The sequence below is a fragment of the Acinonyx jubatus genome, chromosome A3 (assembly GCF_027475565.1).
Source record: "Acinonyx jubatus isolate Ajub_Pintada_27869175 chromosome A3, VMU_Ajub_asm_v1.0, whole genome shotgun sequence".
Lineage (NCBI taxonomy): Eukaryota > Metazoa > Chordata > Mammalia > Carnivora > Felidae > Acinonyx > Acinonyx jubatus.
Window position 1 is genome coordinate 11,131,261 of NC_069388.1, and position 25,885 is coordinate 11,157,145.

Below are 25,885 nucleotides of genomic sequence, written 5' to 3' on the forward strand. Positions count from 1 at the left end.
AGGAGGAGACTAAGCAGACATGACGACTTAACGCCATGTGGGATCTCATGTGATCCTGGATTGCGTTCATCCTGGACGTTAACGGGAAACTGGCAAAATCAAAATCAAACAATGGAGAGTAGTGAATAGCAATGCGCCCGTGTTGGTTTCTTAGGTTTTTTGTTTATTTTTTGGTTTGTTTTTTGGTTTATGTATTTTTGAGTGGGGAGGGGGGGAACCAGTGGGGGAGGGGCACAGAGGGAGACAGAGGATCTGAAGCGGCCTCTGTGCTGACAGCAGAGAGCCTGATGCGGGGCTTGAACACAGGAACCACGAGATCATGACCTGAGCCGAAGTTGGACGCCTAACTGACTGAGCCACCCAGTCGCCCCCGGGTTTCTTAGTTTTGACAAAGGTCCTGTGGCTGACACGGGATGTTAGCACAGGGGAGAGAAACTGGATGAGGGGCGTGTGGGCACTCTCCATACTATCTTCTCACTTTTCCTGTAAATCTAAAACTATTCCAAAATAAAATACATAAATACAGCTTTAAAATATTCAACTGATTAAGTGGGGATTTACAACACGTCTTGAAAGTCAGCAGCTTTGGCAACACTGGGCCTACGTCCCCCAGGCACCGAAGGCCGGGCTGAGCCGTGGCTGCTCGCTCCAGGTGGGGCATGGGCTCTCTGGTGTCCTCAGTCACCACCCCTCCCTAATGCCTCGCCCCTGCTCCCTTCACTCCTGTCCAGATCCTGCCTGGCTCCCGCGGGCACCTGCGTTTGTTACCCTTGATAGGAAAAAGCCCTCAACATCTTCCCTTGGGCTCCCCCAAGGCCAAACTTCTGGAGACATACCCATCCCTCCACAAGGCTGAACTCTGGAGAAATTGCTGTGATTCAGTAATGCAACAAAGAGCAGATAACTCCTGGCAAGGTCAGAACACAGTAGATCAAACGCAGATCTTTTCTTTCTGCTCATTTCTCAAGAAACGAATTGGGCGAGAACAAGGGCAGTCAGGAGGGCCTGGTCCCAGTGACCCACCCTGAGGGGGTGAGGGGAACACTGCAGAGGGGAGAGTGATGACGTGCGTCCCTGCCTCCCTCTAGCTTCGAAGGAATCCCAGGAAGAGGGGGTCTGTGGCTGGGCAGTCCCTTCTCCACTTGCTGAAACTGTGGATAATGGGGGGCTGTCTACCCCTGCCCGCATGGCGGTCTGTGCGTGCATGGGGGGAAAGTAGAGAGTAATCCTTGGGGTCCAAAAGGCCCCCAAAGCTTCCTCTTGGTTCCCCCACGTGCTGGGAACTGTAAGGCGAAAATGAGGGCGAGGGGGGGCATGATGCCAGCACTCTGCAGGCTTTCGCCTGGTGCTGAGAACAGACCCTGTGAATCAGAAACGATTTTATCTTTAACCTTTCATGGGTGGTGATGCTGCACAAGACGGAAAAACGAAATGAGCCAGCCCAAGGTCAGAAGGCTACAAAGTGGGAGATGGAAGGTTACCATCCAGGTTGGTCCGGGGTCACCTCTAATAGCAGAGGTCTGCAGACGTGTTCTGCCGAGCCAGCCCGCATCATGTCTAAAAAAACCGAAGCCCATCCGAGCGAGATGCCAAGATCTGAAAACAAGGAGGTTTCCCTTAGAAGCCCAGATTTCTAGCTCCTTGTGAAAAATTGGAAGACCGGGCCACCCTGAGACCATGTCCCGTGTGGAGCTGTGACAGCTGTCCCCTCTGGTTAACTGTGATCTCTCACCACTCCCTAGAGTCCCTCCAGCAGGGCGTCTGTGGCCACGCTGTGCCCTTCTCTTCTTCCAGGGGAGTCCAAGGAAAGCAACGCATTCTGCTTCTCACACCTACTTCGCATCATCATGGAATCCTGAGATGGCACGTTTCGTTTGCGACCGAGAAGCACACAGAGAGGTCGGCGACGAATCGATCCTAGCTGAGCCTCTGCCAGGACGAACCCCCAACCCGGTTGATTGGCCTGGCCGGCCCTTCCCCAGCCCGGTCTGCCACCACCTCCCCAGAGCGGGCCTCTGGAGCCCAGAAGTCTGGGCAGCAGATGTGGGGGTTATCACCGAGCAAAGACGGCTGTCCAGGATGATTCAGGGCCCCCAGGAAGGAGAGCCAAATGCACTTGACCCAAGAACACACACCAATGCCAAATGCAAGTGCTGGCCCAGGGCCAACAGGGAATTTTCTCCCTCTATGTGAGCGAAGAAAGAATCCGCTCCCTGCCAGGGGTGGGGGTTCCCAGGGCCCGGATGAGCCGCCTGAACTCCAGAGGGCACAGGGCTGAAGGCCTTACAAATCCTCATCACTGTCACCACCTCCCAGTGCTTCCGTAATGACGATGTTGACCCCAGGAGCCACCATTTATGCAGAGCCGCATACAGAGCCGGCACCCTGCTCAGCAATTATTTTTAACTATTTTTAATTGAATGGCAACGACGTACAGCAAAGTGCTCGGGCCTTCAGTGGGCAGTTGGACGTATTTTGTGAGCACGTTTCCATCTGGGTAAACACCACCCAGGCCACCGTGTGGAACATCCCATCACCCCGGAAGGCTCCCTCCTGCCTCTTTCCAGTCGTGACCACGCCCCCAAAGCTAACCACTGCCTGACTTCCCATCACACCACAGACTCGTTCTGCATATTTTTGAACTTCGGACCACGGAAGCCACCCCAGCTCGCATTCTGTGCCCGACTTCTTTCCCCGGGCCTCACGCTCGGGAGAGACCTCCCTGATGTCGTGTGCAGTTTGTTCCTGTGTGACGCCGTGAGGGCCAGGGTGTGAAGAAACAACAGCTGATTGCCTCGTTTCTACCGCCGATGGACGCCGAGGTTCTTTCTGGTCTGGGAGCATCGCGAATAAAGCTGCTGCGAACATTGGGGTGTGAGGCTTTGCGGTCTCTGCTTTCCGCTTCTCTTGGGTAATCATCTCGGATGACAGTCGCCAGGATGCAGGGTCAGTGCATGTTTGACTTTCTGAAAACCTGCCGAACTGTTTCCAAAGTGGCTGTGCCTTCTTGCATCTCTGCCAGCAAGGCGACGAGCGTTTCCGTTGCCCCACATCCTCGCCCACACTTTCGCTGCGGTCACCGCAGGGGAGGGGCAGCGCGTATCCCCACCTCATCCGGTCCGCACGGTAACTCTTGGGAGACAGGTACCATTTGTGGTAGATTGAAGAGGGCCGCAAGTCCTCTGCATTCCTTCCGTGAGCACGCGGGGTCCGTGTCCTCTCCCCTTGGATCTGGGTGCCCTGTGGGACTGGTCTGACCGGTAAAATAGGACAGAAGTGACACTGGCACACCCAAGCGTCCAGACACCCGGAGGCTCCCACTTCCCATCTGTCAGAATGCCTGCCCTGGGAGGCCTGACACCATGCCAAGGGAGCCCGAACTAGCCCCGAGGACAGGCTGCATGGAGAGAGGCGATACGAGCCGGTCCCCGGCCATCGGCACTCGCAGCTCAGACGTCAGACAAGCGGGAGAAAGGGCCACGTCGGACATCCCCGCCCCAGCAGGAACCACATCCCCTCTGTGCCCTGCCCTGGCCCACGTAATAAACGGGTGGTTGTTTTACCCCACTGCCTTTTGGGGTAGCCTGATGCGGCAACGGACAGAACCACGACCTCCATTTACAGGAGAGAAGAGAAAGGGAGGGAGAGGGCATTGCTGTGCCCGAGACCCCGCAGCAGCAGGAGCTTGAAGTGGCTGCAGCGAGTGTTACATCTAAGGTCCAAACGGGTGGCAGGCACAGGGTGGTGAATTCCAGTCACACAGGGTGATCAAGGGCAAGGGCAGGCTGGCAATGGACTTAATGCATCAGACAGGAAGCCGGACTCTCGTTCCTAAGTGCCTGATTTTCCCGGAAGAGGCGCGGCTTCTCTCTGGACTATGCACCAGGGAGCCTGGCCACTCTCAGGCCTCTAACTCGACCACTGTTGCCAAAGGCCAAAGCAGCGGGCTGGGGACAACGTCCATGGGGTGACATCACCTGCCCCCCAGAGGCCCCCACTCATCCCTAACTTGCACCAAAAGAAGAAAGGAGGCCCCGAGCTGGACACGTCTCTCTGCCACGCGTGCAGGCACACCAGGGAAACTAAGCATCAAGTGTCGGGGCCAAGAGGGTCTCCGTAACTCCGCGCACTGTTGCAGGGGCCACAAAAGCATCGTACCAGGCACATTCTCTTAACACAGGCACGCTCGTTTGCGTATGAACACAAGAAATGGTCTTCACTCCCGTGGGAGGCGCACTCTCTTCCCTTTCTTGACCCTCTTGGTCTGGTGTCATTTGCCTTTTTTCAGTAGGACGCCAAATACAGAGAAACATACTCTCGGCCGCAAAACATTTGCGCATGGGATAGACGTACCTGGCAGGTGGCCACGGAGTCAGGGGGCCCCACAGGAGCAGTGGCCAGTGACAGGCTGAGAGCTCACACGCTGTCCAGAGTGGGGCGGCCACTACACAACTCCGGCCGACGCTGGCCAGGTGGGACCAAGCACCCAAGGGAGCCAGATCTTTGCTCTTCCAAAAGAAGCCAGAAACCCTTTTTTTTTTTTTTTTTTTTTTTTTTTTTTTTGCATGACATTCTATAAATGTCAGCAGTGAATTCCTTTTTCTTTTCCTTCCAGAAACAGTCAACATATCTGCAGGCGGGACCGGGTCCATGGGTCATGTGTGTGATCTCGGTATTAAAACCTTTGCATAAATGCATCTCCAGGCTTCCAGTTAGGGGAGGGTCTTGTCAGCACACTGCCTGACGCCTTGGCCTCTGGGCGACACACATAGGCTCCCCCACCACGGGAAGCCTCGATGGTTTCAAAGGCAAGGTGGCCCGACCCCTCTCCCGATCCAGGCTGACTCCTGCCCCAAGATCGCCCCTTAGGCGGATTGTGGGTCTCCTTTCAAGGAGGACGGTGGCTGAGACTTGAGAACAAAACGTCCCTGAGTCACCAGTCCACCCATCTTCCAAATCTACCCCTTTGACTTTGGCCCCCCCCCCCCCCCCCCCCGGTCCACACTGTGCCCAGCACACCATACCCACGGGCCGGTGCCTCTGCCTGGACATTCACCCTCCCCAGCGGTGGAATTCTTTCTGTTCCTCCTTCAAAGCCCCAAATTAATCACCACCTGCTCTGCAAAGCCTTCCCAATTTCCCAGGCAGAATCTAACGCCTCTGCTTTTCTTTCTTTTTTTTTTTTTTAAACAAATCAAGTCTTAGGATCATGTGCCCAGTTCCTTCTAGACCCTCCCTCTTCAAAACCTTTGCAGTCTCCTTTTGCACCTTGAACACACCTTCAGGCGAGGGCTGCCACACTGGATGACAGCGCTGGTCACACACAGTGGGCTCCTCTCACAGAGAGAAGGGAGACACGGTCCAATTTCTTCTCATCCTCGGGCTCACCACAGCACCCAGTCAGGGGCAGGTGTCCAATGGCCGGTGATGAAGAAAGGGCTGTCCGGGCTGTTCAAAGTCTGTCTCATTACCCAGCTCCCACCCGGACCCACACCCAGCTCCCACCCGGACCCACACCCAAACTAGAAAATTGGTTCTCAAGAGCGAAACACACACAGGTCCTCTTGGGAACACTTCGGTCTTGTTCACTGTTGTGTCCCCAAGGGTGGCACAAGGGAGGCCTATTGAATGAATGGGGATGACGGGGTGCCCGTCACGTTGGCCTGCTTCAAAGAGAAATGGGCTGATACGGGAAATGCACTTTGCACTGTGCCTGGCACCAAGTAGGTGTTCAATAAACGTAGAGGGCTGCCGTGACCGTTCCTCCCCTGGGCTCTCAGAAACACTTCTCCGGACACGTGCTTCACAGGCGCACAAATCTACCACGGGGTCCAGCCGAGACACGGGTCCTGATCACAATATGGAGCTCTACGCTTTGGGCCTTCAGGCCTTAAACCGAGGGTGCTGGGAGCTTCCAGAAAGTTCTATCATTGCTATTCAGGGGCCCACACCTGGTTGGCAACAATGCTGGGGACACAAGGATCTGGAGGAGATTTTTGCAAAATTTGTAGTGGAGACCTTGTCTTCTGGGCCTAAGGCACCATCTCCCCCACCCAGCCAAGAGGATTTGATCCAACAAAACAGAGTAAGAGGCAACAGCAGAGACGGCGAAAGGATCTGAGAAGGAACCCGATGCCCAACCCTGCCTCGGGCTACAGCCTGGGCAAGAGGCTCCTCCCAGGCCTTGCAGGCCTGAAGCCATTTCCTGGCTGTCTCCATGTTTGCCTGGCGGACCGCGCAGAGCTGAGGAAAGTTAAATATAGTCTTAGCATCCCCGCTGAACGGCTCCCCGCATCGGTGCCCGAGAGTGCCACCTGGTGGCCCACTCCTGGCTCCTCTGTGGAATAAGAGCCATCTGGGGGGGGATGGGCACTATCAAGATGGCCGCCTCAGGAAGCCTTGGTGTTGAGAGACCGTGTGAGAGAGTGCGCGTGCCTGGTCCTGCTCTCACCGTCGGCTGCTGCCCCCATTCCTTCTGGTTGCCAAATCGCCACCAAAATGGCTTCCCCAGAAAACTCCAGGAAGGACCTGGAGTCTGGCCTGGGCCTAAATCCACTCCTCCCGGGCAGACACTCACCATGTCGGTCAGGCTGCAAAACTCTTCCAGCCTGAGGAGCATCCCCTCAATGGTCTCCTCCACCTCCTTTGCCTGAAAAGAGACAATATCCTGGAGATTAGCAAGTGGTTTCCAGGGAGACAAACGCCCTTCACTTTATTTTTTTTTTTAAGCAAACTAAGGATTATCTGCCCAGTTCCCTTCAGACCTCCTTTCCCTTTGCAAAACGTCTCATAGCCTCATTTAAGGTAGTGGTGATCAGGCAGCAATCGTGACACCTGTGGACAGAGGCCTGGTGAAAAGCCACCACGGCCCATCCACTCCAGGCAGCGTTCAAAGGAGAGGAGATAAATAAATATGAGCAGGACTAGAACAAAGCTACCCTTACCATCCCGCTGTTCAGATAAGGAAACTGAGCCTCAGAGAGGACAGGTAACCCTGCTTGAGGGCACACAGCTAGCAAGGGGTGGGGCCAGGATTCCCCGGTAGGTTTGAGTTCACAGCCCCAAAGCCTGCTCTTGACAAACTCTGAGAAATGCCTCCTGGGAAACACGATGGACGGTTCACACAAGATGCAGAAGACATAGAATGTAAACCTATTCTTGTGACGACACGCAAACAACGTACATGGTTTAACAGAAAGGCCTGGAATGACACAGACCGAAGTGCCCAGAGTCAGGGGATGTACTTACACTAAACGATGATTCAATCTGAAATTCAAATTTAACTGGGTGCCCTGGACTTTACCTGGTAACACTATCAACAGGGTTTACTTAGCCCTGGGGAGCACAAATGGGGAGTGGGGTCTGACAAGGGAGACTTGAAGGGTCCCCAACTCGAGGCACTAGGGCTGGGCAGTAACTTAACGAGTGACGTAAGGCAGCTCGCTGGGGCTTGCGGCAATCTGAGGAGCATTTGCCCAAGTCTAGAACAGCCAGCTGCCAGCGGCCATCAGTAGACACGCTCAGCGCTCCCAGAGCCTTCCATTTTGCAAGAGAAGCCAGAAATTGTAACTTTTTGGAAAATGTCCCGATTTTTAAATGGTAGCTCAAATTCAAAAAAAAATTTTTTTAACACTCCACAGGCCCAGCCAAACATGACCGTGAAAGGGTCTGCCGACTTACAAGCCCATTTAAATCCCTCGTGTAAAAATTAGTTTGAACCCTTTTTCCCCTCAAGTATTTACTGTTTTCATGACTTAAAAACAGCCGGGGTTTGTTTGTTTGTTTTATTTATTTATTTATTTACTTACTTACTTTTAAAGTTTATTCATTTTTGAGAGACAGAGCATGAGTGGGGGAGGGGCAGAGAGAGAAGGGGACACAGAATCTGAAGCAGGCTCCAGGCTCCGAGCTGTCCGCACAGAGCCCGATGCGGGGCTCGAACTCGCAAGCTGTGAGATTGCGACCTGAGCCGAAGTCAGACGCTTAACCACCTGAGCCACCCGGGCATTCCAATTGGTATGTATGTATGTATGTATTTATTTATTATTTTAATGTTTATTCACTTTTGAGAGAGCACGAGCGGGAGAGGGGCAAAGAGAGAGGGAGACACGGAATCCGAAGCAGGCTCCGGGCTCCGAGCTGGCAGCGCAGAGCCCGATGCCGGGCTTAAACCCATGAACCATGAGATCATGACCTGAGCCGAAGTCAGACACTTAACCAAATGAGTCACCCAAGTGCCCCTGTTGTATTTGTTTTTAATTACCAGGCATCTAGGAATAAAGTTCATTTAGAACATGGCTTACCAGGCCAGATCGTTCTGTGCCAGGGAAGCGACCCCAGACATTTCTGGGCAGGCCTGGTACCTGCCCCCCCACCCCCGACCTGAAGGCTCCCCTTATCACCCACTCGTCCCCCAAGAGATGTTTATACAGTGCCACAGCCTGCTGCCTGCGGCGGGAGCTGTCGCTACCACAACAGCATAAACGAATGTGCAGAAAAACATCTTTCCGGCTGGAGTAAAAATAGTACCAAGTTGCAATTTTAAACTCTGGAACCTTCATCTCACAGCTGGGACTATTTCTGGGCCTGAACGGGGGAGGCTTGACAGAGAAGGGGACCACAGCAGAGAGAGGACTAAGAGACTCACAGGACGTTCTCTCTGCCCCCCAAAAGGAAGATCGCGGTAAAAAATTGCCCTTAAGGCACTAAGAGGGGAAGAAGGAGCCAAGAGAAGCCACAGGGACAGGAGAGAGGCAGGCTGGTCGCTTTCCTTCTGCTGCAGAGGCGAGGGAGAGGGGCACAGAAGGGGGCGGAGGCTCCCTCCAGAGTGCAGGTGTACAAACCCCAGACACCAGGCCGAATCAAAACCTGCAGAGGGACATGAGAGCCCAGGGCCCGGCGGGATGGGCCACCTCCTTCTCCAGAGGGGCCCGAAGAGAGGAAGTACATCTCAACCTATGGCCGAGTGTTCAGGAGGGAGGCCAGTCAGCCCTGGGTTCAGATGCCACCTTCTCGTCTGCCAACCACGAGACCTTAATTGAAGGGCTTACCTTCTGCATTTCGGTTGGCCCACCTGTAAGCCACACCACTCGGCAGGGTTGTTAAGAGGTTAACCTCACGTAATAAAGGTGGTTTCAATCATTTGACAGAGTGCTGACACACAGTAGGCGCATAATAAGTGGCTGCTTTATGTGTCTCTCTCTCTAGATAACAAAAGCGGTGGCTAATCGCCATATATGGCTTATTTCATTGGAGGCTCACAAGAACTTTATACAGTAGGTGCTGTCGCTTGCCCCTCTTCCATGGACTGAGAAACAGAGGACCAGAGAGCTTATGTCACTTGCTCAAGGTCACATAGCTAATACGTACTGAAGCCAGATCTGACCCTGAGCACTCTGAGTCCAGAGCTGAAGTCTGTAAGTACCAAGAGGCTCTTGGGAGAGGGGGCAGCGTGTCCCCTTTATGGCCGTCTGTCAGCTGTGGTCTCGACCCCCTCTCCCCCACCTCCCGGTACCAAGGGCAAGTGCCCCAATGCAGGAGAGGGTAGAGAAAGCATTTGCCGACTGGCCAGCTAAGGAGGAACGAGCCCCGAGACGTTCCCAACCAACAGGAAGGAGCTCAGGATAAGCCAACCCACCACGCCCGCAAATCATTCACGGGACAATTTTCTCTCAAGATAATCCCCTAAGTGGCCTCAGAAGCGAGAGTCCTGCGGCCCACACGCCTTTTTAACCAGCCCATAAGCAAAATGAATGCCCTCATCATGCTGTGCAACTCCCTGAGCATAAATCGTCCCCCTCCCAGGGGAAGAAGAGCAAATGGCTCACTCAGAGTGACATTCAGGGCACCGCCGGTGGGGACAGCAGGTGGGCATGGATAACACGCGGGAATCATGGCCTCTGCTTCTTCCTTACCTAAGTCTCCCAAGATGCCAATCCGAGCCTCCCAGCGGGGCAAGGCCCCAAACCCAAAGTGGGGCTGGCTTCCCACCCGTGAGTGATGGGCGCAAAACCCCACAAACAGACCCCCCGCCGTGGTCTTCTCCAACTCAGCAGAGGCGCCACTGGCCCGTTGCTCAGGCTGAACACCTGAGAGCATCCTCGAGGTTGTCCTTTCTCGGCCCACCCCGTCCGCCGTGTGTGCAAATCCTCTCTGCTCCGCCTCCGGAATGTGGCCCAAATCCGACCGCTTCTGTCCACCCCTCGTGCCACCGCCCTGGCACAGGGCGCTGTCCTCTCCCCCCGGTCCCTGCTTCCTCTTTGGCCCCCCCTCGGTCTCCTCCCCCGAAAGACCCCGTCAGAACCCGAGCCCTCCCCCGCCGCCGGTAGGGATGGGACACGGGGCAGCGGCTCCGGAAACCAGTCCGGCACTCTTTCAAAACGTTACACGCGGAGTTGCCCTACGACCCCGCAAGAGAGCCAAGAGAACGGAAATCATGGTGTTCTTACAAAAACTTGGGAGGTATTCATGACAGCCAAAAGGTGGAAATGACTCAAGGCCCGTCAAGCGATGAATGGACCGTCAAGACAGGCCATATCCACGGTACGGAGTATTACGCGGTACTGAAAAGGAATGCCAGCCCGACACCTGCTACAACACGGACGGTCCTCGAAAACATTGAAAGAGGCCAGACACAAAGGCCAGGTACTACGTGATTCCTTTTCTGGGCAGTGTTCGGAAGAAGCAAACGCACAGAGACCGAAAGGAGATCACGGCGGGCGGGGGGGGGGGGGGAGGGAGAAGGAGTGTGCTAATGGTCATGGGGTTTCTTTCTTGGCGGGGGCAGGGGGGAGTGCTCTGGAATGAGGTCACGGCGATGTTTGCACAACACAGTGAACTTATGAAGAACCACTGAATGTACGCTTCAAAATGGTAATTTTTTTACATTACGTGAATTACAGCTTAATTAAAAAACAGGACTCCTCTCCTGCCCCCCACCTCCCTCAGCAAACACCTAATGGAGGCCTCGTTAGCCCTACACCACCTGGACCCTCCATCTGTTCTCCGACCTCGCCGCCTACAGCCCGCTCCCCACCAGCCACACCAACCGCGTCGTCACTCCGGGGCCTTTGCGCCCGCCTGCTCCCATCACGGACAAAGCTCACCGCGCACCTCCTCCCAGCCTCGGCTCAAACGTCTCTCCTCATCGAGGCCTTCCCTGGCCCTGCAGGCTCCCCCACTCCCTGTCCCGCACCAACTTCTTTCTGGCTTCAGCCTCCATCCCTGTCTAACATCTTACATGTTTCACCTGTCCTGTCCTCTTCTGCCACCAGAATGAAAGCTCCGGGGGTTTTGGTGCCTCTCACTCACCGCCGCATCCCCAGGGCCCAGGGCGATGCCTGGCACATAGCGGGTGCTTATGCTTCTGAAGATGCCCCCCCCATTCCCTCCCATCTGCATACCTTTGGGCAATCGGACTCCGCCCCCAAATCTGGCCTGGCCCTGTGACTTGCTTTGGCCAACAGAATGGGTGGAAACCGCTCTTTGTGACATCCGGCTGTAGCCTCGAGAGATCCTGCGGCATCTGAGTCACCCTCTTGGAGGACAAGAGCCGTGTGAAGAAGTCCAGGCAACGCGGCTGGAGAGGCCGCAGGACACGAAGGGCCACGTGGAAGAGAACCGAGGCGCCCCGGCCAGCACCAACCGCCCAACGCGAGCGAGGCCACGTTGCAGCGCAGCAAACCCTCCAGCCGATGCAGCCCCGTGACTCAGCCCGGCCGGTGCCGTGGGAGCAGAGGCGCTCAGACGAGCCCCGCAGACCCGCAAAACCACGCATCCCGCACCATCATATGGTAGTTGTTTTCAGCCACTAAGATTTGGGGTAGTTTGTTACCTGGCACTTGGTGACCAATACGGTGCCCAGGGCGTATTTGTTGCAGGAAAGGAAAGGGGGAGGGAGGGAGGGAGGGAAAATGAGCAAGGGAAGGAGGAAGCTCCTGGGGGAGCTGCAGCCTGAGAAGAGCAGCCTAGACCACTCTTCGGTCCCACCCTGGCATGTCATGCTGTGTGGTCTTAACTACACTCCCACCATCTCTGTGCCCTGGTTTCCCATTTGAAAATCGGGAGAAAACGAGCCTCAGACTCTGTCTCGAGATGGAAGCGGAGGAGAGTCCGCTAAGTAATTTCCCTGGGTTCCTCTCGGTGAGGGGCCAGACCCATACAAAAGACGGTTGTAGCTGGGACCCAACCAGGGTCTCCACACTCAAATGGAATGGACACAAGCGAGGCAGGAAACGAACACACCACACGGGAATGTGTTTTCTGCACGCCGTTGACTTTCCGTTTCTCCCTTTTCAAAGAGACCTTCTACTTTTCTCTAAGAACCACAGCGGCACAAGCAGGATAATGAATGGAAGTTAATACTCAGCTTCCCGCCAGAGAGACAACAGGGAGAGGTGGGGACTGTGGCCAACAGGAGGCCCCTTCTCCATCGGACAAGGGCAGCTGCTACTTGACCCCAGCAGAGTGAGCCAGGTGGAAACGTGCCAACCCGGTTTTGTTCAAGACAGACAGTGCTCCAGGAGTTGGCGCAAACCAGTTTGAAAATTCAAAACTAACGCCCCAAATTAAAACACACTACGATGGCCAAACAAACCCGTCTGCAGGCTGAATGTGACCTTCACACCTCTGGCCTATTTGTATCTTTAAAACAAGCACATATAGGGGCGCCTGGGCGGCTCAGTCAGTCGAGTGTCCAACTTCGGTTCGGGTCATGATCTCGCGGCTCGTGGGTTCGAGCCCCGCGTCGGGCTCTGTGCGGACAGCTCGGAGCCTGGAGCCTGCTTGGGATTCTGTGTCTCCCTCTCTCCATGCTCCTCCCCCACTCACAGTCTGTCTCTCCCTCTCTAATAAATAAACATTGAAAAAAATGTTAAGCCATTAAATTATACACTTTAATTGTATGACTTATATATGGCATATGAATTCTATCACAATGCTGTTTACACACACACACACACACACACACACACACACACGGAAATCCTAGGAACCACAAGGTCCACTCAGCCAGGCCACGGACAGGGCCACTGAAGACCTATACCTTCTGGAGCAACACTTTTAGAGAAGCCAGACGTTGGATTTTTTGAGAAGACTCCCACTTTTTAGAACGTGGCAACTACCTGCCGGCCAGAGGACATCCACGGGCAGCCCCGCCAAGTTCCAGGCGGGTCTTTCACCTTTTGCTGACACCAAGCGCCGCTGCCTGCCCCCGCCCCCCCGGCTTCCTCTGAGGTCCCTGAGTACACGGTGGGGGTGAACATGAAGTGGCCCGAGGACTGTGGGGCCTGCCTTCACCCTGGGCACGCAAGTAGGAATGTCACCTCTTCTCCAAAAGCGGTCACGGGGGCCCCTTCAGATGACAGCGGAGTAAAGGTCTTTCCAAGGTGGCTGTCCGCCCCTCCACCAGCCTGACCGGAGGCAGAAAGAGCAGCCTCAACCCTGTGCACAGAATGGGCGGGCGAGGGGAAAGGGAGCAGGGGCCTGCTGCAGGTGGGGGGGAGGCCCGGGGAGGAGCAGATGAAGGGGTTTTCCAGGCGGCGCTGGCGGGAACTGCAAACCAGGGAGGATTCCCCCCCCAGGTATTTATCCTACAGACATGTTGGCACAAATGCAAAAGGAGTACAGAGATTCCTCCTGCAGCAGACTTTGTGGGAATAAAAGGATCCACGTAACCCAAATGCCCATCTATAGAAGAATGGCTGCCTGAATCGTAATCCAGACCATGGGATTCTGTTTAGCAGCTAAAAATAATCGGGCAGCTCTCTACGTACTCATACGGAAAGATCTCCAAGACATATTGAGTGAAAAAAGCAGGATGCACAAATGGGAGGTAACAGGTGGGGATGGGAAAGGACCCGTCATGCTGGAAGGGGACAGAGACAGGAACAGAGCTGGGTAGGAGGGGGTTCTGTGCCACCCCACGGCCACTGGGACCTGTGGATTTTGTGACATGTTCATATACCTTTATTTTTAAATTTTTTTATAGTTTATTTTTGAGAGAGACAGAGCGTAAGCAGGGGAGGGGCAGAGAGAGAGAGGGAGACAGAATCCGAAGCAGACTCCAGGCTCTGAGCTGTCAGCACAGAGCCCGACGTGGGGCTCAAACCCATGAACTGTGAGATCATGACCTGAGCTGAAGTCAGACCCTTAACCGACTGAGCTACCCAGGCGCCCCAACACTTTTTATTTTTAAAACAAAACTTACTTTATTTTTTTAAATTTATTTATTTTGAGAGAGAAAGAAAGAGTGTGTGTGTGTGTGTGTGTGTGTGTGTGTGTGTGTGTGCGCGCGCGCACACAAGCAGGGGAGGGGCAGAGGAAGGAGAGACAGAATCCCAAGCGGGCTCTGTGCCATCACCATTAATGCGGAGCCTGATGTGGGGCTCGAACCCATAAACCATGAGATCCCGACCTGAGCCGAGACCAAGAGTTGGATGCTTAACTGACTGAGCCATCCACGCGCCCCACAAAACTTATTTTAAAAGCAAAACTGGGCACATTTCGCTAACAGTGCAGAGCCTGCTTGGGATACTCTCTCTCTCTCAAAAGAAATAAAAAAACTTACAAAAAAAAAAAAAAAGAAAAAGAAAAACCAACTCCAATTCATTTTATTTTTTTTATTTTTTTATTTTTTTTAAATGTTTATTTATTTTTGACACAGAGAGAGACAGAGCATGATCGGGGAGGGACGGAGAGAGAGCGAGACACAGAATCCGAAGCAGGCTCCAGGCTCCGAGCTGTCAGCACAGAACCCGACACGGGGCTTGAACTCACAGACTGCGAGATCATGACCTGAGCCGAAGTCAGACAACTAACCGACTGAGCCACCCAGGCGCCCCTCCAATTCATTTTAAAAGACCCCACAGGCCAAATTTCCACCACACCTGCACCAAGGGATAATTTCAGAACGCAAGACAGCGTTAGGGGGACCGGTGGTTCCTTTGGACCCCGGGCTCAGCAACTGTGTTTTGCAAACCAAAAAGTACCATCGAGGGCTGGCCTCATGTACACAGGTCAGGAAGTTAACCCCGGATTTCTCGGCCTGCAGGAGGCCGCGCTGGGGAGTGAGAACTTGTGACCTTCAGCACAAGTGGAGGCGAAAGGCTGAAATCCCCACAGCCGGACACTGTAGAGAAGTGAGTGTGAGACCCGCTCTGTCCCCACGGACAGAAGTGTCCCCCACGTATTCTCCCTCCCAGCGCCTGGCATGACGTCTGCCCCCAGTACCTGCTCCATAAACATCTGCAGAATGAGGAAGTGAGCAATCGTAGCTGACGTTCCCAGCCTGCTAACTACAGGCCGGACCCCGCACCAAGCGTTTCCTGCAGCTCACCTCATCCGACCGTCCAGCACCGCGGGAGATGAGCAGACAAGGCAGGAAGGGGCCCCGAGCACAGGGCCGAGATCTGACCCCACACCTCGTGGCTTCAGGGCCCAGTTCCCCCCCACCCCCAACCTGAGCAGGAGGACGAGGGGAGTCCGCACCTCTATAAAGGATGTTTCTTTAACTGATACGTACGAAGTCACTCAGTGCCTCTGGAGAAAGCAGCAGACAGGACAGACAGGGTCCCTCCGGGGGCTGCGGCTGGACACAGGGCATTCATTCACAAAAGAGAGGAGCTGTGTGGGCCCTACCGGGTTGGCCATCGGAATCACCAGGGGAGTGTTGACCAGGCCAGGCCCCCAGGCCCGGGCCTTGCTCGCAGGTGCCCCTACAATCAGCAACCACAGTGATTTTCCAACACACCAATCCATCCAGGTCACTCCGGGCTTAAAACCCTGCTGGAGAGCTTTTAGAATCCCCGTGGGCAGGGGGCACCCACACCAGTGACATTAGAATACCTGGGGGGGCGGGCAGGGGTGGCGGAGGCCGCAGGCATCAGAATCTTTTCTGGAAGATCCCCCGATGACCCCGACCTTCGGCAAAGTCTGGGGACCCCGCGCTCCAACAGAGCTCTCCGCCTTCGCTGCAACCCAACCCCTGGTGGTTGCTCCAACTTCATTTACAGGGGCTCCAATGCCTATTTACAGAGGTGTGAAATACGTGTGTCTTCGCTTTTTAAGCTGTTACATGCACATGCACACCTCCGTGCACCTGGCCTCACTCCCGCGTGAGTCTCCTGTGCAGAGCTGACTCGCTCTGCAGCCGGGACCTGTCCACTGGGCACAAGCATCGCCACCCACCAGCCTGTGCGACAGCACTGAGGTCATTCCCAATCTTTGGGAACCTCTCTGTCTTCAAGCTTCTCGGCTGGTGTGGAGGGAACCTTTAGCCAAGGCTCTGGGCTGACCCAGGGATGGCTCCTTCCACCGCTGGGCAGCTCCGCGGGGAGAAAGGCAGGAACTTCTTTCCGGCTCCTCACACCCGGAAGGTTCTGATTCAGGGAATGTGGCCAGCTCAGTCCACGTCCACTTGGACAGCCACGTCTGTGGTCTCCCTGCGGCCCTTCCAGCACCTTCCAGCCCTGCAGCCGTGAGTCTGAAAATCGGATCATGTCTTTCCTCTGCTCATGGCCAACTCACCCCCGCTCGTGGCCAGGACCCCGGAATCAAATCCAGAGTCCTCCCTGTGGCCCTAGGTCCCGGTCTAGTCCTGCCCACTCCTGCCCTTGGCCGCTGAGGTCCACCCACGTGAGCACCTCTCTGTTTCTCATGTTTCCCCCTCGGGCCATGCCCGTGCCGCTGGAACTTGGCCTGGCAGTTCCTTCCACCCCTCCCCGTGCATCTCTGTCACAGTCCCCCCCCCCCCCCCCCCCCCGCTGTCTCCTTCATGGCACCGATCACCATGTAGTTGCTCCGCTTGGTGGTTACTGGTCTGCTCATCTCCCTGACCGCACCCACAGTCCTTGAGGGCAGGCACCCCCTGTGCCCCACAGGCCTCTCCGCGGGACCCAGCACAGTGCCTGGCACACAGCAGCTTCGCCATAAGGATCCGAGGAGTAAACGAATACAGAACTACCTCTGGAGACAGGGCATCTGAACATCCCAAACCTGAAAGCCGAAAGCAAGCCAGCAGCTCACGAGGACGGGACACGCGGTGCGTGCAGGTTGGACATAACAGAGTATCCACTGCTCTCACAAAGAAGCAGCCTCTTGTACGTTTTTCAAGAAACTCAAGGCATCTTTGGCTAGTTTATGGTTTTCTTTAGTCGAAACACATGGCTGGGAGAAGCTGTTCTGTTTCCTCCCCATACGACGGCAGTAAAATCAAAAGTCCAGGCACAAGGGTAAATGATAACGGACCCTGGCTTCAGTACAGGAATGGGGGGGCGGGGCGCCCGGGTGGCTCAGTCAGTTGAATGTCCGACTCTTGATTTCAGCTCAGCTCACGATCCCAAGACTGTGGGGTCGAGCCCAAGGTCACAGGATTGAGCCCTGCATCGGGCTCTGTGCTAACAGCACAGAGCCTGCTTGGTATTCTCCCCCCACTCTCAAAATACATAAATAATCATTTACAAAAATTTTGTTTTAAATAGGGAGGAGCGGAGACTGTGACAAGCGGGGCCCAAACTCGGAAACATGGACCTACATTTACCAGATCAGCTAATATTTTTATTTTTAAATGTTTATTTTTGAGAGAGAGAGGGAGAGAGAGAGAGAACGTGTGCAAGTGGGGGAGGGGCAGAGAGAGAGGGAGACACAGAACCGGAAGCAGGCTCCAGGCTCCGAGCCATCAGGCCAGAGCCTGACGTGGGGCTCGAACTCATGGACCACGAGATCATGACCTGGCTGAAGTCGGACGCTTAACCGACTGGGCCACCCAGGTGCCCCTTGTTTTATTTTTTAAAGTAAGCTCTATGCCCAATGTGGGGCTTGAAGTCATGACCCCAAGGTCAAGAGTCACATGCTCTATCGACTAAGGGGTGCCTGACTGGCTCAGTCGGTAGAACATATGATTCTTGATCTTGGGGTCGTGAGTTCCAGCCCCATGTTGGGTGTAGAGCTTACTTTAAAAAAAAAGAACAGGGGCGCCTGGGTGGCTCAGTCGGTTGAGCGTCCGACTTCAGCTCAGGTCACAATCTCATGGTCTGTGAGTTCAAGCCCCACGTCGGGCTCTGGGCTGATGGCTCAGAGCCTGGAGCCTGTTTCCGATTCTGTGTCTCCCTCTCTCTCTGCCCCGCCCCCGCTCATGCTCTATCTCTCTCTGTCTCAAAAATAAATAAAAAAACGTTAAAAAAAAGAAAAAGAACAGATTGATGTTTTAAATAAACAAGAAACTCAGAATTTTTCATGAAAATTCTCTATTTAAACAACCCCATGTGGACTGATCCAATCACATCAGTGTTGGATTTGACCCCTGCGCCTCGAGTTTGCAAACCCTGATCTAATCCACCTGTGGTTAAAAGACCCAAATGTTTTGTCCCCTGTCATCCTCTGCTCACTCAAGCAAAGCCCCTGGGCATGAGAAAGTGCTGGCTTGACTTCCTTCCATCTAGGCCATGAACCTCATCTGTGGGCCAAGCCCATCCTGTGTCCCAGCACAGGTTCCAAACAGGATTCTGAAAGAGCCTGGCCAGGAAGTCACCCGTGGGTGGCTATCGGCACCCAGCCTTTCGAGAGGGCCCTGAGCTCCCTCCCCTCATGAGCCAGAGGGCACCCAAGAGGCAAACACCTCTCCCTGCCATCTTGGAGCAGCTTCTGGAGGCCACCCTGACACCTCCCCCAAAGAGGAAGTTCAAACCAGAAAAAGAAAGTAAGACACAAAAAACCTGGCTGAACAGAATACCCGAAGGCGCCGGAAACAGTAAAACACTCACCTGCCAACCAGCGTCAACACGCCTCCGCCCTGTAGCAGCTCCTTGATCCCGGCAGACAGAGCACGGTGCCGGGCTCGGCTTCCGCCCTCCTCGCCGGCTGCACCTCCCTCTGCTCCCCCTCCACCTGCTCTTCTGTCCGAGGCGCACCCTGCTTCGTTCCACCCCAGGGCCTTTGCAAGTTTTGTTCCCTCTGCCTGGGATGCTTTTCTCCGCTTTGCCTGGCCAACTCCTATTCGCACTTCAGGGCTCAGCCTAAAATGTCGCTGCCTCAAGGAAGCCCTCCCTGACTGCACCCCCAACAGAGTCACGTCCCTGTGCTTCCTCTTCCCTGCACATTTACAGGTCCCAGCTTCCTCAGAGAGACCTTCCCCACCCCTCGTCTCCCCGACTCACGCAGATACCCTCTACCTCACCACCCCATCTAGAGGGGTTGTGTGTTATGTGTCTGTTGTCTGCCAGTGTCCTGAAGGCAGGGCCCCTGCGTGTTTCAGTGCTCTCCCCCGCTCCTGGGCCCCGCCGTCCAGTCCTGTTCCCAAACCAGACCTCCCTTTTCCAGGTTGCTCACTGGCCCATCTGCAAACAGCCTCAGTGCGGGGAGCTGCCAGTGGGTTGAGCCTTAACCAGAGGCTGCAAGTGACTGTGCTCCGGCAGTTTCTGCTGCTTCCGGTAAATAAAGTTCAGCAAGCACGCTGAGTGGGTTTATTGCCGTGCAGAGCTGCAGGGAGTTGGGCTGTTCATTACATCCCTTACAAATGAGCGTGAGCCAGCCCGCGTCTGAGTTAAAGAGAACCCTGAATGAGAAAATGAAGTTAACGCATGCAGTTTCTCTCGAAGGCTGTCCCTAATAGAGACAAAATGAAGCTGAGGTCTAGCCGCTGGGCACGACATCTCTCTGCTGAGAGCAAGGGAGAGAAGGAACGAGGACGACGCTCAGGCTTCTTACACCAGTGAAAACCCGGAGACAACCCAAATGCCCATTCCTGGGGGCACGGTTCACAAGTTACGGTACCTCCACGGGACGTCACTTATCCCGTGTGGGCCTCAGTTTTCCCAGCTATAAAATCACCCAGCCTGGGTGCCTCCAACGGTTGAGCGTCCGACTTCGGCTCAGGCCGTGACCTCACAGCTCGGGAGTTCGAGCCCCGCGTCGGGCTCTGTGCGGACAGCTCGGAGCCTGGAGCCTGCTTCACATTCTGTGTCTCCCTCTCTCTCTGCCCCTCTCCCACTTGTGCTTGGTCTCTCTCTCTCTCTCTCAAAAATAAACATTAAAACAATTTTTTTTTTTAATTAACCAAACAACCTCCTAGCCCTGGGTCACTGCCAGGAGCAACGACACAGTCTGTGAACAGGCCCAGGAAATAGGAGTAATTATCATTTAGTTGTGGGGTACGGGGAAGCCAAAGAACGATGGAGCATAGTCTCCAACATGGAGGCCGCCGGCCTCATATGACTATTGAACACTCACAACGTGGCCGGTCCCAACCGAGAGATATGTTGTAAGTTCAGTATAAAAGCCTGATTTTGAAAACCTAGTACCAAAAAAAAAAAAAAAAAAAAAAAAGAATGTAAAAATCTCACTAAGATTTTTACATGGTCATTGTTTACATGTTGGAGTGATTGATATTTTGGAGGAACTGTTACTTTAAATATATTGAGACTAGTTTCACCTGTTTCTTTTTCCTTTTTTTTTTTTTTTTGTGGCTCCCAGAATATTTAAAATTACAGGAGTGGCTCATATTTGTGGCTCAGATTATATTTCTATTGGACGGCTCTTACGGATACATTCAGACATGAAAATATGTCCATGCGATTTTGTAAAATTGAGATGTAAGTCACATACCATAAAAGTCACCCTCTACGAGCACACAGGTCTGTGGTTTTCAGTATATTCACAAAGTTGGGCAGCCACCACCACTAATTCCAGAACATTTTCGTCACCCCAAAAAGCCCTGTACTTTATCACCAGCAGTCACTCCCCACTTGTCCATGCTATTTTGAGGGGGGGGGGGGGAAGCCACTTGGAGAACGGTATTACTATGTCAAAAAGAGTTTTGTAAAAACGAATACATAGTATTATTGATACATGCACACCCGCACTTGTAAATGCATTTTCTAAGCGTTTGGTTGGGGTGAGGTACAACACCACATGTCTAGTGATGGTTATCTCGGGGACCCGGAGTCGGGGCGCAGAGAGCAGGAAGAGGGGTGCTCCCTCTGTATTTGATGTATTTCTGTCCTGCTTCTGAGATTTAAAAAGAGAATGAGTTGAATTCAACCCTTAAATAACTCCTGGTGCACTTGGGTAAATAACTTTCACGGCACTGTTAACAGACTGGCTTCGGCTGGAAGATGAAGGGCCTAGTTTCAGATCTACTTTTTATTCTGTGCTTTTAAAATAGAAAGTACAGATAGAGACGAGGTATTTTCCCTCTTAGCAACAGCAGGACCGAGGAGGCCTGGTACTTCCCCGCACAGACGCAGGCTGCCCGCCTCCTCCCTGGCCACTGGCACCCGGCTCTGAGCTCAGCGGGCCGAGGGCTCGGCCGGGGGCAGGACCGGGGGCGGGGGACGGCCTCCCCAGAGCCCGGCCGATGCTGGGGGCCCGGGTCCGGATGCGAGGCGACTCTGGGCCCCCGGGGGGCCTTGTGGCTGAAAGAGGGAGAGGCCAGACCTGCCGCGCATCTCTGGGTGGCGCCAGGCCATCATCTCTCCGCAAGGCGGGGAGCCTCGGGCCCTTGCGTTGGGCGCGCGAGGATGCTGCGGGGACGCCGAGGGTTCGGGTTCGGGTCCCCGCGCGCCGGAGGCCGCACCCACCCTCTCCTCCCCCGGGGTGCCAGGGCGTAGACCGCCGCCCCTCCCCCGACCCACCTCCCCTACCTCCAGCCCCCGCTCCCTACCTCGGCGGCGGGCTCGGGGGTCAGGAAGAGCGCGAGCTCGCGCGCCCCGCTGCGCACGGTCTCCGGCCGGTCGGCGTCCAGGAGCAGCATCAGGAGAGCGGCGGGGTCCAGCTGGCGGAGGCTGCCCGAGAGCCGGTGGCCGGGTCCCGGCCTCGGAGCCCCGCCCCCGACCGGCTGCATGCCCCGCGGCCGGCCTGGAGGAGGCGGGGCAGGTGCGCACCCGGACGCGGCCCGCGCCTCCCCGAGCACCGGACCGAGGGGGCAGCGCCACCCAGTGGCGCGCGGCGCTCACTGCGCCCGGCCCTCGCACCACCTGGTAAAGCAGAGATTCTCAACCTCGCTTGCATATTGTCATCACCTGGGACTCTTCAAACTTCCAAAGTCCGGCCCAACACACGGTCCCTCAGGTTGGGACCTGAGCACCAGCACTTTTTGAAGTTCGCCTGGGGATTCCTACAGACAGCGGAGTTTGAGAACCGCCAGTGTAGACCACCCCTTTTCATTGGAATCCGGGCGGAGCCGTGTCTCCCAGCCCCCACGGCACTTTAGAATGCCCTGGGGAGCTTTCAAAAGCCCGGAAGCCAGGCCTCACCCCGGCGGATTCAGCCGGAATCCCTGGGGGTGGGGCTTGGGCATCAGTAATTTTTTAAAGCTCCCGGGGTGTTTCCAGCATCCAGGATAGAGAACGGGGTCCTTTCCTTTAAAGACCAAAGTCCCTGCCCCCAGGGCCGTCCTAATTCCAGCATCTTGTTTGCGCCCGGCGGAGAGATCTGGAAATTAGAGAAGCCGGTTGTAGCGGTCCTTTTCCTCGCTGGGGCAGCTTGTAGAATAAACTCCCCAGGGAATTCTTAAGCTCACTGTTTGCCCGCCCCCCCCCCATATACACACCCCTGGGAGGCTTGTTGAGACCCTCTAGAGGCCGAAGAGGGCGGGGTGCATCCTCCCAAAACAATGCTAATAAGGAAAATCCTAAAAATGGGGAAGAGGTCCAGGGAAGTCTAGAAATATAATTTTTCCTATGACGTCTTTTTTTTTTTTTTTTTAATGTCACATTCGTTTAACAAAATCAAGCTGGGCTTAGGGGTGTAAATAAATATACACAACGTCCCTCGTCCCCCTCCCGGCCCCGTGGAATCTAAATGTATAGTTTACGTGACCACCTGGGTAGGGGGCATAACATGTCCTCGATCTGTCTTTGGGGTAATCCGTCACTCCCACACCTGCCCCCCGCTCATTGCTCCACACCCCTGCCCAAACATTCAGACCTGCAGGTCAGAGTCGCATTCTGGAAAAATCTTGGCAAAGATTCCGGCCACAGGTGGTTAGTTACGGGATTGGATAGGAACCCGCAGAACCTGAACTTGGCTATTCATTACTGTCCTGATTTCCCCGGCGCTCAGAGCCCTTCAGTTCATCACACAGACATGCAGGAACCAAGCTCAGACCCTCACTGCTGCAGGCGGGCTGGCTGGGGGCCCTCCCTCTGAAAAGCCGAGAACTGGCTTCAGACTAGCGGAAGAGACCTGGGCACAGCAGAATTCCCCTGATGAATGAGATTCACAAAACATAATGCTAAGAAGAAGAAAAAAAAAAAAAGAAAAAAAGACAAGTTGCAGAAGGCACACTTAGGGCACACTGCCATTACCATAAAGTTTTAAAAACATGCAAAACCACACTCTGTATTGTGTATGGATACAGACATACGGAGCAAGAGTATAAAACTGTGCATGGGGACCGGGCAGGCCACATTCAGGAAAGTAGTTACAGGGGGATTGAGATGGCCAACCCAGGAGGGTTATGAACAGGGTTTCATGGTATTTGTAGTGTTTTATTTCTTCTGCTGATGTTTGTTGTAACACTTAAACCTAGTGAATGCCCAAAATGACTCATTGAAAGTAAAAGGAATAAACAAAAAAGGCTGGGATATTATCTAAAAGTGCAGATTACCCAGCACCTCCCCCACCCCCCCGCCCCGGCTTTCCCGGGAGATGGGGCGTCTGGGGAAGGATCCATACCCTGGGCTGAGTTGGGTAGCCAACAGTCACTTTGTTTTCAGTCTTTTTTTTTTTTTTTTCTCCCTAAATGTGTGATTATGCCTTAGAAACATTGTGCTACAAATACAGATGCCCGGAGCCCTCCCCCAACTTGCTGAATCAGAATCTTTGGGGGGTTAAACATCTTCATTGTGACAGCTGTGAAGTGGATTCTGATGCACACCAAAGTCGGAGAATGACCCCCATTTAGGGGCTCCCCCTTGCTGCAGGCATTTACCCAGGGATCCCCCCATGGGAGACCAAATCAATGGTTTTCAACAAAGGGGATTGAAGGTGTAAAAATCTCCTAGCCTCTCAGTGGCGCTTGGCTATGTCCCAATGCCCTGTCCCCGGTCCTTAGCTCTTGGGGAGACCCTGGGGCAGAGGCAGCAAGCCTGAGGCCTGGCATGCAGCCTGCCAGGGCCGCACCCTGCCCAAACCAGTTTGAACCAGCCGCAGGGATGGAGCTGTGGCGCGTCCCCACGAGCTCCCTCTGGCGCCCAAGCCGGGCTCAGCTGCCGCTCTGGTCTCCTGCGTGGAGTCCTCTGCGGGTGCAGGCGGCCGGCTCCAGCCCAGCCTGAGGGTGGGGGCGCCAGTGGCTGGCAGGCTGGTAAGGCCCCCCGGAGCCCTAAAAGGAGTGCCTGGCTGGGCCTCAAGGTCACACGCCCTTCCACGCCCCACCCCCCACCCCCATCTGGCTTCACCTCCAGCTACAAAATGGTTGCCTGTCTGTGTCTTTTCAAGGTCAACGCCAGCCCAGGCCTCAGGCATACAAGGTTCTAGATTAGCAATGGTTCCCAAGCTTGGCTGCACATTGGAAACACCTGAGAAGCTTGCGGAACATACTGACGCCCAGCCCCCGCCCCAGAGATTGTGATTTAATTGGTATGGGGTGTGGCCTTGGTTTGGGGAGGTTTAGTTCCAGTGCGTGCTTAACTCTGTGGGCGCTGGTGACCCTGGGGTCCCTTGGCACCCACCACTGTCCTCACTGCTGCTGCGTCCTCGGCACTTACCACGTGCCAGGCGCTGTTCACATAGGTGGCCTCATTGAATCTCTGCCACATCCCGTGAGGTAGGCGGCCCCTGCTGCCATGCCCATTGTACAGATGAAGAGACTGTGACCAAGAGAGACAGATTCATCCGCTGGCCCAGGACAATAACTAGTATAGGCAAGAGCCAGGATTTACACTTGGACAATCTGATTCCAGGACCCAACTCCTCACCAGCCACTCACACCAAATACTCTGCCTCCAGCGAGACAACCCCTCTTGGTTCCTGCTCCAGCCTCCCCCCTCTAACCTGGCCCGTTAGGAAAGCCCTGCCCTGCCCTGCCCCTGTGCCAGCCCGCCTTCTTCACTGCCCTCCTGGAGCACATTCTAGTCATCTCCCTTCTTGCTCGTAAACCTTCACGGGCTCCCCAGTGCCCACCGCGTGAAGTTCAAAGACCATACCCCTGGCCCTACCTCGCCAATCTGTTTTCGCGGCTTTTCTCTCTGAACCCTAAATTACAGATGGGAGCCCACGGAGCAGGGCCAGGCCTCGGGTGAGGCCAGAGAGGCATGTGGGACAAACTATCCAGAGACAGCAGCAAGTGAGGGTCTGTCTCCTCACAAGGTGTGCCCTGGGCTTACCTGAGTCCTGGCCCCGGCCATACAGCCTGCTGCGTGCGTCCCTCCCCAGATTCCTACGTTGAACCTCGCCGCCCCCAGTTTGGGGGGTGGGGGGGCCTCCGGGAGGTGATCAGGTTATAAGAGTGGAACCCTTGTAAATGGAATTAGCGTCCTTCTACCCCAGAGGGCTCCCTTGCCCCTTCCACCGCGTGAAGACACCCTGACAAGTTGACGGTCCCCAACCTGGAAGCGGGCTCTCACCAGATGCCGATATTGGATTTTCCAGCCTCCAGAACTGTGAGAAGTATGTCTCATATGTCACAGTCTCTGGGATTTTGTTCTAGCGGCCTGAATGGACGGAGACATCTACAAACGTATTTGTTTTGGATAACATTATGTTTAAGTATCTATATCTTTTTTTTTTTTAACATTTTTTAAATGTTTATTTTTGAGAGACAGAGAGAGAGAGAGAAAGAGAGAGATAGAGCATGAGTGGAGGAGGGACAGAGAGAGAAGGAGACACAGAATCTGAAGCAGGCTCCAGGCTCTGAGCTGTCAGCAGGGCTCGAACCCACGAACCGTGAGAT

At 54.7% G+C, this 25,885-nt stretch overlaps 1 protein-coding gene across 3 annotated transcripts in view; it reads right to left on the reverse strand.

Moving 5' to 3' along the window:
• Positions 1 to 21,990, reverse strand: part of BCAS4 (breast carcinoma amplified sequence 4) — a 60,307-nt gene extending 38,317 nt beyond the window's left edge. For 2 of the 3 annotated variants that reach the window (XM_027046648.2, XM_053199830.1), the window contains exons 1-2: positions 21,656 to 21,990; positions 6,578 to 6,649 (exon numbers count right to left, since the gene is read on the reverse strand). In XM_027046648.2, the coding sequence (XP_026902449.1) occupies positions 6,578 to 6,649; positions 21,656 to 21,835 (252 nt within the window). In that variant the 5' untranslated portion in view covers positions 21,836 to 21,990. The remainder of the gene's footprint in view (positions 1 to 6,577; positions 6,650 to 21,655) is intronic. The other variant, XM_027046647.2, reaches the window with a different exon arrangement.
• Positions 21,991 to 25,885: the final 3,895 nt, after the last annotated feature.